The 13,106-nt window shown below is 33.5% G+C and overlaps 2 protein-coding genes across 4 annotated transcripts; both read left to right on the top strand.

The window, feature by feature from the left end:
- The first annotated feature begins 207 nt into the window (after positions 1-207).
- On the top strand, positions 208-5,429 carry LOC109339699. Of its 2 annotated transcripts, XM_019577189.1 has the most exons (9): positions 208-341; positions 517-711; positions 1,150-1,373; positions 2,465-2,529; positions 3,115-3,324; positions 3,811-3,940; positions 4,247-4,572; positions 4,821-4,965; positions 5,084-5,429. In XM_019577189.1, exons 1-9 carry the CDS (start codon positions 329-331, stop codon positions 5,327-5,329), a joined length of 1,554 nt encoding a protein of 517 aa, XP_019432734.1. In that variant the 5' UTR covers positions 208-328; the 3' UTR covers positions 5,330-5,429. The 2 variants fall into 2 exon arrangements, with proteins under 2 accessions (XP_019432734.1, XP_019432735.1); XM_019577190.1 differs by lacking the exon at positions 3,115-3,324.
- Positions 5,430-6,021: 592 nt separating this feature from the next.
- On the top strand, positions 6,022-8,003 carry LOC109339695 (DNA-directed RNA polymerase V subunit 7-like). 2 transcript variants are annotated; one of them, XM_019577185.1, is made up of 2 exons: positions 6,022-6,090; positions 7,222-8,003. In XM_019577185.1, exon 2 carries the CDS (start codon positions 7,250-7,252, stop codon positions 7,790-7,792), a length of 543 nt encoding a protein of 180 aa, XP_019432730.1. In that variant the 5' UTR covers positions 6,022-6,090; positions 7,222-7,249; the 3' UTR covers positions 7,793-8,003. The 2 variants fall into 2 exon arrangements, with proteins under 2 accessions (XP_019432730.1, XP_019432731.1); XM_019577186.1 differs by lacking the exon at positions 6,022-6,090 and adding an exon at positions 6,144-6,235.
- Positions 8,004-13,106: the final 5,103 nt, after the last annotated feature.

Genomic DNA, 13,106 nt, shown 5'->3' with positions numbered 1-13,106 from the left:
AACTGACAATGCATATATATGAAAATAATGTATCTCCTGGTATAAGGTCTGTATCACATTTAATGATCAATCTCATGCATAAGGCATGAATGATGAAATGATGAGTTGATGACATCGTGAGAGCGCAACTTGCAGAAAGCAGAAAATATTTATTGTTCCCCCAATACAGTTTTTTGTAAATACTGTCTTATCTATGGTCAATATGTCTTTGTTTAATACCATATATCAAATTCCACGTTTTTATTTATTTATTCATTCCCCACTTCAGATCCATAGTCCAATATAATTTCATTCACAACTGAAACCATATTCGATCCTCACTCACAAGATGCCACTGCAAGGTAATAATAATTAAGCAAAGCAAGTTCAATCCCTTCTCCTCTGTTTTCACTTCATTAATTTGCAGCCTATGATAATAATCATATGTTTATTTTAGTTCATATATACTTCATACATAAGTATATATGTTTATGACATGTATAGTTAGATTACATTATTTTCTGTTCTGTTTTGCAGATAGTTTTACTGGTAAAGCCATCGGCTTAGGACATGTTTTGGCTGCCTCTTTTGCCGGAATAATTGCTGCCGCTGCCGCATCACGTTACCGGTGGCGGAATTCAGTGGCAGCTGGAGACCAAAAGATCATTCCCCACATCTATAGAAAGGAATCTGGCCGTGTTGGAAAGATTGAAAAGTTCTCCCATTATGTTGGTAAGTTTTTTTAGGCTTTCTTTATTACTCTTTTAAATACTACCAATATCTTTAGCTTAAGGCTAAGAAACAAATTGAATATAGTTCATCTTGCTAAAAGAATAAATCTTTTCAATATGTTTGGATATAAGAAGAAATGTAAAAAAATAGAAAAAAAGTCAAAGTTGTTTGAAAGATTTAAGAAGCCAGGGTGCAAAACGTTTGTGGATAGTATAAAACGTAAGACATAATTAATTTGGTAGATAATTGATATCCCCTTTTGATGGGAACATTATCGATCCATGTGCTTAGAAAAGTCGTAGGATGAAGTGTAACTTAATCTTTGGTATTATTTGCAGTTTGAAACCCAAAACTTTACTTGGGTTTTTCACCTGTTTTAAGGTGTGCGAAGCTATTTTTTAATCAATTAATTTATATATGTATGATATTTTTGTGCAGTTAGGCAAATGGGAATTGAAGATGCCAGTGAGGTTCCAGAGTTATGCAGATTGGCCCAAGAATATTTGAGAAAAAACAAAGGGTGTGAGGAAAGCATTTATGAATATTTTGCCAATGAAAATGACCCAGACTCTCTATACAAGAAGTTGATTGAAGAGTTTGATAGATGCATCCTTAGTTATTTTGCATTTCACTGGAACCAAGCTTCTGCTATTATTAGTCAGGTATAACGTTATCCTTTCATCCAAATTGTCTGTGGAATTATGGCAGTGGCCCACTATGTTCACAATTTTCTTCAACATTTTCTTCTTCTTTTTAGATATGTATGAGTAAATTTGTTGTGATATTCACTGAATTATACGAATTTACTTATATTCTGTCGGGTTTTAAGCCAAATCTTCTATTTTTCTCATTCTTTGTTATTCTGTTTAAATATAAAATTTTAAATTCAGAATTGGTTTAATTACAAATAAAATGTTCAAGTAATTAAAATATTATGTTCAACCTCTAATAAATATAATCTTGAGATCAAATTCTCACAATTAAATCAATACATGTTTTTTTGATAATAGGTATTTATGCACTTTTTTTAGTAAGGAAATAATTATTTTCGGGGTATGTAATTTTCAATAAGTGTTGTTATCATGAATCAAATCATTATCATTTTGGTCATCATAATAATCTAGCAGAGCCTTACACCACTAGACCAACACTAGATACAGGTTGATTCCACATAAACCAAAATTTGAGTTTGATTTTTATGTATGAATAAGTTTTCATTAGAAAAATTAATCCCACTACAATGTGAATACTCCCACTTAAATAGAATTGTCTCCATTAATACCTGGACTAGACTGTGACCGGTGAGTCTTCAACTACTAAGGAGTTCAATTGTTATCGAGGCATTATTCTATGAGTCTTTCTTACTTATAAAGTTTTGCACTCCTCCCTGTTCCCCTTAAGTCCATCGTGTCCCAGTAGAACCATCGGCTCTAAGATATCACTTGTTGGACCAGACTGCAACTGAGGAGCTTTCAACCACCGGGGAGTTCCATTGTTACCGGGCATGAGAAGAGTAGAGAGCTACAAGTGAGACACAACGTCTTGAACCAAATCCTGAAGGCATTAGTTATATAGGTCTTTCCTACTTATAAAGTCTTTCACTTCTTCCCACATATCCAATCCAATATGAGACTTCACACTTGAATAAATCGAACCTTATTTCAAAAAAAAATAACACTACACAATACTAAATTTCACTATATTTATTGACCCACTTTAACCTTCCTAGCTGATTATATTGTCTGAATTATAGGTATTAAGTACTGAGTCTGCTGAGCAGAAAATAAAGCTAAAGAACATTGTATTAGCAGCTACAAGGTAAAATTTTCAATTTCCTCTTTAATTAAGTAATTAGATTTAATTTTTGAAGTTAAAATTTCAAACCAATAATGTTATAACGTTGTTGAATTAAAAATATACTGAGGAAGTTATTAACATTTGTTTAGTTTTCTTTTGTTGCTATTATAATTAATATTAAAAGAGTTTAATGTATATACTTACATCATTTATATGCTTCTTGCATATGTTTCACAACACATAAATAATGAATGATATGGAAGTAGTATAAAATAGTATTTACATTGTGAATGCACATAGTCTTTTTGTAAATTATTTTGGTAAAATGAATGGTATTTTTTCACCTTTTTTGTATAAGGAATTAACCCTTTTGGAATACCCGATTGTCTCTCTCAACAAGTGTAGTTCTTAGGAATCGAACTTTTGACCTTTTGGTCATCTTGAAGGTCTAGTAAAACCTTATACTACTGTACCAACACGTATAATCCTTTCTAAATATTACAATTATTATTGTTCTTTGATGTTATTGTTGTATGTGATAATGTGAGACTGAAAACTGGTGATTAAGACTAACTTAGTTGAAATATGAATATGCTAAGTGTACAGAAAACAGAGGTTTGAGATAGTAACCAAGAATCTGAAGGTAGCAAGAGTGTTCTCTACATTGGTGGAAGAGATGAAAGCAATAAAGTATGATTCGCAATGTACGGATGTCATGGTTCCCATAGCCCACAGTGAAAGGAGTCCAGTGTTGCTACTGATGGGTGGTGGCATGGGAGCTGGAAAGAGCACTGTTCTTAAAGACATTCTTAAAGAGTAATAATATTCATCTTAAACTATTCTTGTGCAATTATATATGTTCAACTCAATTAGTACACATGATATGAATGAATATCCAAAATTAGAAATGTAAGCAATATATATGGATACAACATAGGGGGAAATGACTCAAGTAAGAATAGTTGTTATTGTGAGAAATGACAATAATGAATATGAAACATTAAATCTTATTTGAAGGATCAAGAATATACAGTTGTAATGTCTAAATTTATTGGTCTCACAGTTCTTATTTGAGAAATGTTATCACTAGTCACTCTCTTTGTTATCATTTTTTAATAAATTCTACTAAATAATCTTAAAATCCTAATTTACATTCACATTTTTACATAGTTATACAAATAAATTATTTCATCTAAGCCAATGAGCTTGTTGCCAATGTTTAAGAAATACTGGGTCTATATACTAGCTTAGTTTGCACATTAAAGTAGATTGTTTATATATATATATGAATGGCTTTGGCAGATCATTTTGGTCAGGAGCAGCTGCAAATGCTGTGGTCGTTGAGGCAGATGCTTTTAAAGAGACTGATGTTATATATAGAGCCCTTAAATCTAGGGGTCACCATGATGATATGCTCCAAACTGCTGAACTGGTATGTCTCTATGTAAATATCTGTATGTTATTTGTGTTATTCACAAGTTTGCCGTAACATGCCAATGGTTATTTTTGACTTATGATTAAATTTAAAGAATATCTTTTGGCTAATGATAATCGAAGAGAAATTGAACTTTGATATTATATTAAGCATGCCCCAAATGATTTAAGACTTAAAATTATTCATATATATAATGTTCCTTTTGTGGTTTAACTAAGACAAAATGAGGGACATATTGGAATTAAACCCTTTGTAAACCATTTTCAACTAATGATGACATTAATTTTATCAAAATTTGAACAGGTGCATCAATCTTCCACTGATGCTGCATCATCTCTGCTTGTGACAGCTCTAAATGCGGGGCGAGATGTGATCGTGGATGGTACCTTATCATGGGAACCGTTTTTGCAGCAGACTATTGCATTGGCAAGAAATGTTCACAAATTTAAATACAAAATGGGGGTGGGGTACAAAGTAGCTGAAGATGGAACTATTACTGAAAACTACTGGGAGCAAGTGAATGAGGCCGAAGAAGAACCTCAACCAGAGAAAAATGGTCGAAAGCCTTATCGAATCGAGCTAGTTGGTGTAGTTTGTGATGGCTATCTTGCAGTTGTTAGAGGCATTAGGTATATATGCTTATGGATGTAACTAAATTACTACTTTGGTAATGGCAGGGATTTAAATCACGGTTGCGGCGATTGAACCTAATGCAGCCAATTGTAACCAATGCAGTCTGCACTATGGCCTGTTGTGGTTGCTTGTGCAACCGAGATGTGGTAGCTGCATCATGTGATGCGGTCCATAGTTCACATTTAAAATACTAATGAATTCATGATTATGGTATAGTTGACGATTCTCATTGTTATATTGACAGGAGATCTATTATGACTGGTAGGGCAGTGAGAGTGAACTCACAATTGACATCTCACAAAAGATTTGCTAATGCATTTCCAAGATACTGCAAGCTTGTTGACAATGCCAGGCTCTATTGCACAAATGTTGCTGGTGGTTCACCAAAGGTAAATAAATACCAACATTTTCTCTCACTCTTGTTATGCAAAGATTGATTGATTTTAATCTTACAATTCACTAGCACTAATAGGCCAAGAGGGTAACTTGTTTTGTAATGCAATGCAGCTCATAGGGTGGAAAGATGGTGATCACAATCTACTAGTTGACCCTGAAAATATCAAGTGCTTGGAAATGATAAGCAGTTTGAATCCTAAAGCTGATTCCATCTATGACCTTTACAAGGATCCCAACTCTGCAATGGGACCAGGTTCTCTTTGGAATGACATTGTTCTCTCACCTTTAAGGCCAAGTTATCAGAAAGAGTTAATGGAATCCATTCAGAAAATAGAGAAATCCATTAAAAAACTGTAAACATTTCTGTTGCATTATATGTTGCTGCCAAAATCAAGTATTTGACTATCTTGAAATTTTGGAGTTATCAAGATTTTAAGTTTGATTGTACAAAATATGTGTACAATTGTATCGTCTTCAATTATATAAAATCTTCAATTATATAAAATTTGGCATTCTAACAATTCAAAGAAAACCATTAAATTATAGCAACTGCAATAAAATTATTGTACATAAATGCACTTTTTATTGGAAGGAACATAAATAGAATTAGATCAATTCCCTAAATTCCTTTCTGGATTTTTATTAATATGTCGATTATTCATTAAACGTGAAAATCACGTGAATAATCATCTACACTACTTTCGGAAGAAATCAAAGACTAGTAGAAATGATATGAAAACACTAATTGATGTTAAACTACTACACATTTTCCATATGTAAATGTTTACAATAGTATTGTTTTTTTACCCCAACTCTTTTTAATAATTTGATAATTATTAATTAAATTATAAAACTATAGGTCACTAATATATATTTTGGGTTAAAAATCATATTTTTCTCTAAAAACTTTAACAAACAAGACATTTTGTAGATTTATTTAAATGCGGGCCAAGTTGGCCTACAAAAATGTTACGCTAGTTGAGCGTGACCCGGCTACTGAATTAAGGCCCAATAAATTGTGCAAACGATTTAATAATAAATTAAAATAAATACAAAATGCTTCTTGAAACTCACCAACTCTTCTCACTTCTCTCTGACAGCTTCAGTCTCTCTCGCAGGTACACTCACGCGCTTCTCTCAATCTCTTTTGCGCGTCTCTAAATTTGGGACTTTTTATTTGTCCATATTGTTAATCTCTTTGTTCTCTGCAATTCTTTGTGTCTGAAACTTGTGTTTGGTGTTGATACATTTAAGAATTTCTTGGTAGTATTTGAAATTTGTGTTTTGTTGTTGATACATTTAAGAATTTCTTGATAGTATTTTTCGATAGGTCCGTTTGCGAATTAGATTTTGAAGGAGAAGAAAGGGAAATAAAATACTTCAGAATCATGAAATATCATTTGTGAGATGACTCAAAGCCTTCCATTTCCCTTCATTTCCGTCCAAAACTCAACTCTCAAACAAATCTATGATTGATATACTTGATTGATTGCTTGACTTGAAACGTTTGGATATTTGAACACTCTCTAGTTGCATGTTTCTTCCTTTGTGAAGTAGATCATTGAGTGATTTTATGTTTCTGATTTGTATGATATTTGTATGATAGGTTTATAATTCACAATGCATGTAGTGGAAAAGTTTTGTATTTACTGTTCATATAATATGTAGAGGGTTACCCTCTGCCCAATTGTAAGATTGTTGCTTATTGAGCAAGAGGTCTCGAGCAAAACCTCGAAATAACCTATCTACTAGTGGGGTAAGACTACTTATATCTACCCTCGGGGCCGACCTTTTAAGTAGAATATGAAATCAACAGCTTCAAGTTTATGTTATTATTCCACTCACATCCACTGAAGAAGTGATGATTTAGATTTTGAAATTACACTGACTTACCCCAAAGCTTTTGAAACAAGAGGGTTGCCTAGTGTGATGCTCTAATGAAGTAAAATCCCAAGGAGGGCCATGTACTTTTCACCAAGGAGAAAGTAGGACAGCGACAATACATTCATTTTTTATTTGAAAAACTATGAACTTATAAAGCTTACACGTATAGTGTATCGGAATGGTTTGTAATGTCATAACACTATGATGTCCTAGCAAAGTAGTGATTTCTAAGAGCAAAATTGATTTTGATATCCATCACTTTAGTTATTATCATTTATCGAATTTGAAGAATATTTGTACATTTCAATTAGATGGGGTTGGAAATAAATGTGCTAGCATTCTAATGTTATTTTATGCTATTGCAGGAGCTAGGAAGAAGAAACAAATATAATCATGTTTCTCAAAGTTCAGCTGCCCTGGAATGTCATCATTTCTGCTGAAAACTTGCAACCTGAAAGTTTGATGCTTCAACGGGCAATCGTGATCCGGCTTCTGGGTGACTTTGCGGTGAAGAAGGCAACCAAGGATTTGGGATACTATCTTGCAGTGATGACACTAGAGAAAGTAGGGGAAGGAAAAGTTAGACTGCATACTGGGGATGTGCTCTTCCCTGTTGTTTTTAATGCTGTCACCTTCAAGATATTTAAGGGTGAGATATTAGAGGGTGTTGTCCACAAGGTTTTGAAGCATGGGGTTTTCATGAGATGCGGTCCAATTGAGAATGTCTATCTCTCGAATATGAAGATGCCTGACTACCGTTATGTTCATGGTGAAAACCCATGCTTCATGAATGAGAAAATGTCGAAGATTGGAAAAGATGTTGTGGTTCGCTTTATGGTGATCGGGACAAAGTGGATGGAGGCAGAGAGGGAATTTCAGGCATTGGTCAGTTTGGAAGGCGATTATCTAGGTCCAATTGTGTCTCCTAATATTTAGCTACATTTTCTCTTCTAGGTTGTTCGTTACTATCATAGTCACTGAATAGCATTTCTGCTCTGTATATTCCTAGTGTTCCTTCTCTTTGTTGGTCTTTCTTGACCAATTGAACACTGTTGTTAATTTTCTTGACTTCTTTGTTGAATGACCTCTTCTCTTAGTTCTCTGGATGCGCTTATAGGTGTATTATATCATCTTTCTAATGCCTGCAGTTTATATACTTTTGATCTGCATGCTACACAAACAGCAACCTTGTCTTGAGCAGTATATGAAAACTTGGCCCAAAGAATTGGGGTGACAAACTTACCATTGCTTTTTTGCATAGCATACTAGCCAATCTATAAAACCTGCCTATGTGTGCTTGGTGCTATACATATGCGAAGTCTGAATAAAATGTGAAGGTTGTGCTAAACAGTCGACAACATCCTAAAATTGTCAAATCTCTATAATATGAAATACTAGCAATCTATGCATAAAGCAATAGTAAATGGAGTCAGTTTCACTTTCATCAGCAATTGATAAACTCTGTTTATTCTTCCTGTTGGAGCTGTGATTATCTGGTTGTGTGCACTAGTTGACTGGGCTGCATTGTCAGCAGTTAGGAGACACTCAACAAATTAAGGCCCATAAAACTAACATGACTTATGCTGGTAAAGCTTACATGTGAAATTGGTTTCTCCATGTGAAAGTATATAATTGTCCTGGATCAATGGTCCAAATCATATTCAAATGGTTGATCAAGAATAAATTCATAATTTTAATTCATAAATGCATTATAAACAGTTTCGATTTAATAGGACTATGCATCAAGCCTAAAGCCAGAAGCTAAAGAGTGATGATGACATAGGTTGAGAATTTAAAGTATTTTAAAACGAAAAGTTACCCACATATCAATTGTTATCAACAAGATCCATATAAGTTATCAACATTTTCCCTTAAATTGTGAAATAGTAAACTAATACATTGTTAATTAGGTGCCTGTGTCTCTAGAAACATTGAGGGGCTAGTTTACCGAATACACAAATATATCTTAATAATTCAATCCAATACCTTCGGCCCAAAGGGGCATATTGTGTTTTTACTTGATGCAAAATATAACAAGAAAATTGAGCCGAATATATAGTTTTTCCTCCACTCTTATATTTTACAATGTCCAACTTCTTATAATAATAAGTTTGAAATATGAGTTTAAAATATCTATGTATTGCTGGTATATATATATATATATAATCAACCATTTATTATTTATTTGTATTATTTTTTTAAAAGTCCATGATGATTAAACATGAATGGTGGATAATACAGTAATAAATAATAATGTATAAAATGTATTCATGTCTGTGCCTATATTTTTTTCTCTTCAAATATTCCCACAAATTAAGTATAAAAAACAAATTTTTAATTGATTATTTGGACTTTCATGTTTGACCCAAATAGTAAAATTGTTTCGACTCAAGAACCTGGTCTTCAGTCATTGACTCAAAAGTTAGTTCAGGACTAAGGGCCCAATATGCCTTGTATTCGACACGTAGTCATGAAACAAGTCATTTGTAACTTCTGGATGGTAATAATTGGATACCCTTTAACTATTAATATTGGATAATATAATATAGCTCCTTAGACATCACTATTGTTTTCTCTTACAAAAAAGTTTGATTAGTCATTATACTTAGCTTAATTAGAGTAATAAGATAGTGTTTCTTTTTAATAAAGTTGGCCAAGTTCACTTCACCATTTGAGTGGAACCATATTTAATCAAAATTAAATCATTGATTTTCCACTATATTGAATACAAAAGTAACCGACAATGTTCTAATGCTCTTCTTATTACAAATAACTTTATCAATTAAACACGTTTCGGACTTGACCTATTAGCGATTCTTAACTTTGAAATTTATTTAGCACCATCATGGATAACGTGACAATTAGACATTAGAAATGAGATTTTTCTCTTAATACAACATCTTAACTATAGAAGATAATTAAATATAAAAGAAGTAAAAATGAAACCAAACGTAGATGAGAGGTAACAAGTTTTCTTAAATATAATATTAGAGTTGTTAATTGCTATGTGTATAAATTTTTTCTTTATTGTTATGATTAAAATTCATTTCCATGATTTCTTCATATCATTATTGTACATGAGAAAATAATGTTTGCTATTTCTTTTCAGTTGTCATACTTCTATTTAATACTAAGCAATTTTTACTTATTTTGTGACCCTAATAATAATAGTCTAATACCAGATCAAATAAATAAATAAAAAAAATATTCCAATATTAATTAAAACTTATATTAAATATATTTAGATAAAGAAATATGATTACAATGAGTAAATAGTAGGGTATATGCTTAATCCAAAGCAGAATATTTTAATTATAGATTAGTTACAGATTTTGCAAGAGACTATATGAATGATTTTAGCTGTATCTTTCATAAAACATCTTAGGTACAATTACAAAATCTGATGATGGTACTCCCTTGTCTCAATGTTCTTTTATGCTTAAGCATGTTGAATGAATTTTTATGAGGTGGGGGATAGCTAACAACTATAGCCATTGACATTATAACCCTTTATATGATTTCATTTACTCAAAATGCAGGAAGTTTCTTCTAAGCCAATAAATTAAAGTTCCAATTTCAGACCACAGATACTAGAGCATGGACAAAAGTGTTATATTAACTGTGGTAGTTGTTAGTGTTATTCACTAGGATTGGTAAATTACATAAATTTGACAAAAAATGAGTTTGGCTAGATTGTCTTACTTTGATCACAAACAAAATTATAATGTCAATTTGGTTCACTTTAAATATGGTGGTGGCTTTAAATGGGTTTGGTTCATCCTTATTTTTTTTTATAAGAAAACATATGATAATTTAACTTTTTTGGTAAAACCAAGGTATCTTCTATCCTATGGGTAAAGAAGTAATATCTTCTGGTGTGTGACTGACCCTCCTAACAAGTGTCACTCACAAGAATTGAACTTTTCACCTTTGTTCTAATTCGATACTTTGAGATCTGGTGAAACCTTATACTACTGAACCAACATTTTATTGCTTATGATCATTTAAGTAGTACTAGCTAAATTCAATTTTTAAATGTCATAATTAGAAGACAAAGTAAGAATTTATAAAAATTAGAAGTTGTACTTAATATCCAAAATGAGCCAACTCATTGATGAATGATTTGTAAGAAATTGAGTAGAAGATCTCAATCATTGAATAATTTATCTATAAGAAAAATATTCAATTTAATTTTGATCATTGGGCTCTTGCCAAGGTATTTTTGTTGTCCTATAACCCCTTCAAACGAAAAAATATGAGAGGGAGAGAGAGAGGGTGAGCAAGAGGGAGAGTAAGAGATAGGGAGGTTGCTAGAGAAAAGGTGGCCAGGGAGGGGAGATGGGCAGGATGGTCCCACAACTCTTCTCCATTTCATAAGAGATATCCAATTAGCAACAATTCATCAATAACTTTGTACTTCTCAAATTTCCCTGAGGAAGTTGGAAAAAAGGAACTTTGGAACCTTTTTCTTAGAGAGGGGAGGGTTATAGAGGTGTTTATTCCTTGGAAATGGAACAAAGCTGGAAGGAGATTCAGATTTGTCAGATTTCTAAATATTCTTAATGAAGCAAAATTGGAAGCCACTCTTGACAACCTGTGGATTGGCAGACAAAAGCTTTGAGTTAACCTTCCGAGGTTTGACAGAGCAATGGGTGCAATAGCAGGCGACGCATGGGTTAGAGATGGTAGTGCAGATGTTTCTCGGAAGCCTATGGGCAGTGTTAGAGATGGCAAGTCATATGCTGAAATTGTCAAGGAAGATAAAAGGAAACAAGTTGGGAATACAGACTGAGATGCCAGAATTTTGGAGGATCAGTAAAAAGTTGAAGGTGATTAATTTAGATTATCAACATTTGGGGGAAAATCTGTCTTGGTTGGAAAATTTGTTTGTTAGTGAACTGGTGGATGCTGAGGATATTGTCTCATTCCATAAAAACTATTCTCATAAGGTTTTTTCTCTATCAAAGTTACTTTAATCAGGGGGAGTAAGGTCCTCCTTAACGCTGATCAGGATGGTGAAGTCGAAGAAATATTAAAAGGTGAGTCTGAATGGTTTAATAGATGGTTCATTTGGCTTCACAAATGGACCAAAGAAGATGTTGTTGGAGACATATTAATCTAGATTCGTGCCTATGGGGTTCTATTACATGCTTGGGAGCAGAGCCTGTTTTGTCAGATAGTAGGTTGTTTTGGAAAATTTATCAAAACTGACCCAAATGCTATCAACAAGAGAAGAATGGACGTGGCTCGTTTGTTAGTGTCCATCCCGTCCCTGGATATAGTTGATGCGGTGGTGAACATTAGAATCAATGATGAAATCGTTGCTATTAAGGTGATCGAGGAATTTAGACCCATTTGTCCTGGGGGGGGGGGTAAATCTGGACGGATGGGAGGCAATTCAAAAAATATGTTAATGAGAGATATTGGAGGAGCCGTGTGGGACCAACAACTAATGTGTATGGGAAAACTGTGTACCCCTTTTCAAGGGGAGTTATTGCACACAGTTAACTCATTTAAAGCTAGATTGAAGGATTTTAATGAGGCAAATTCTATTCAATAAATTTCAATTCATTTCTCCCTCTCAAACCGTGACTCCTTTAGGGAGGAGGAGCCCAACTCGAATTTGCAATTATTGGAAAAAGATTCAGATGGTATGTAGGGCCCAGTCTTGGACCAGGTGGCTTTGGAACCAAACCGTGTTTCTATTGGTCAAGAGGCTTTAGAAACCTGTGATTTTATTCCTGCAACTGAAAAACATTTTCCCACGAATTCTGCCAGTAAAGTGGCTGATTCGATTGGGGGGGGGGGACTTTTTCAATGATTTCGGAGCGGACTAATGAAGACGATGGGAGTTCTAAGGCCAAGTGTAATTCAGTTAATGAAGTTTCCGATAGTGAAGACATTCTCTTGAAAGATATTGTTGATGAGTGTAGGGAAAAAAGAAACAATCCAAAAGCACATAGTAATTCTCTAAATAAATCTGTGCCCAACCATGTTGATTCCGTTGTAATTCAGGATGCAATTGAGGTTGGGGAAGGCTTAGACTTGGAGATAAATCTTAATCTTGATGATCAGTTGTCCGAAGCACAAGATGTATGGAAGTTTGGTACTGATATTGGTGTGGTGGCTCTGGGAGGGGTTGAGAACACTATAAAGCATCTCATGATCTGGAATTGGCAACCCGAAAAGAATATGCTAGGAAGTGCAAGGCTGGTAGGAGGAGCTCGAAGGCAGTATCATGAAAATCCTT

The sequence above is a fragment of the Lupinus angustifolius genome, unplaced genomic scaffold (assembly GCF_001865875.1).
Source record: "Lupinus angustifolius cultivar Tanjil unplaced genomic scaffold, LupAngTanjil_v1.0 Scaffold_90_4, whole genome shotgun sequence".
Taxonomy (NCBI): Eukaryota; Viridiplantae; Streptophyta; class Magnoliopsida; order Fabales; family Fabaceae; genus Lupinus; species Lupinus angustifolius.
The sequence above is the reverse complement of the archived record's forward strand: the minus strand, read 5'-3'. Positions and strand labels throughout refer to the sequence as shown.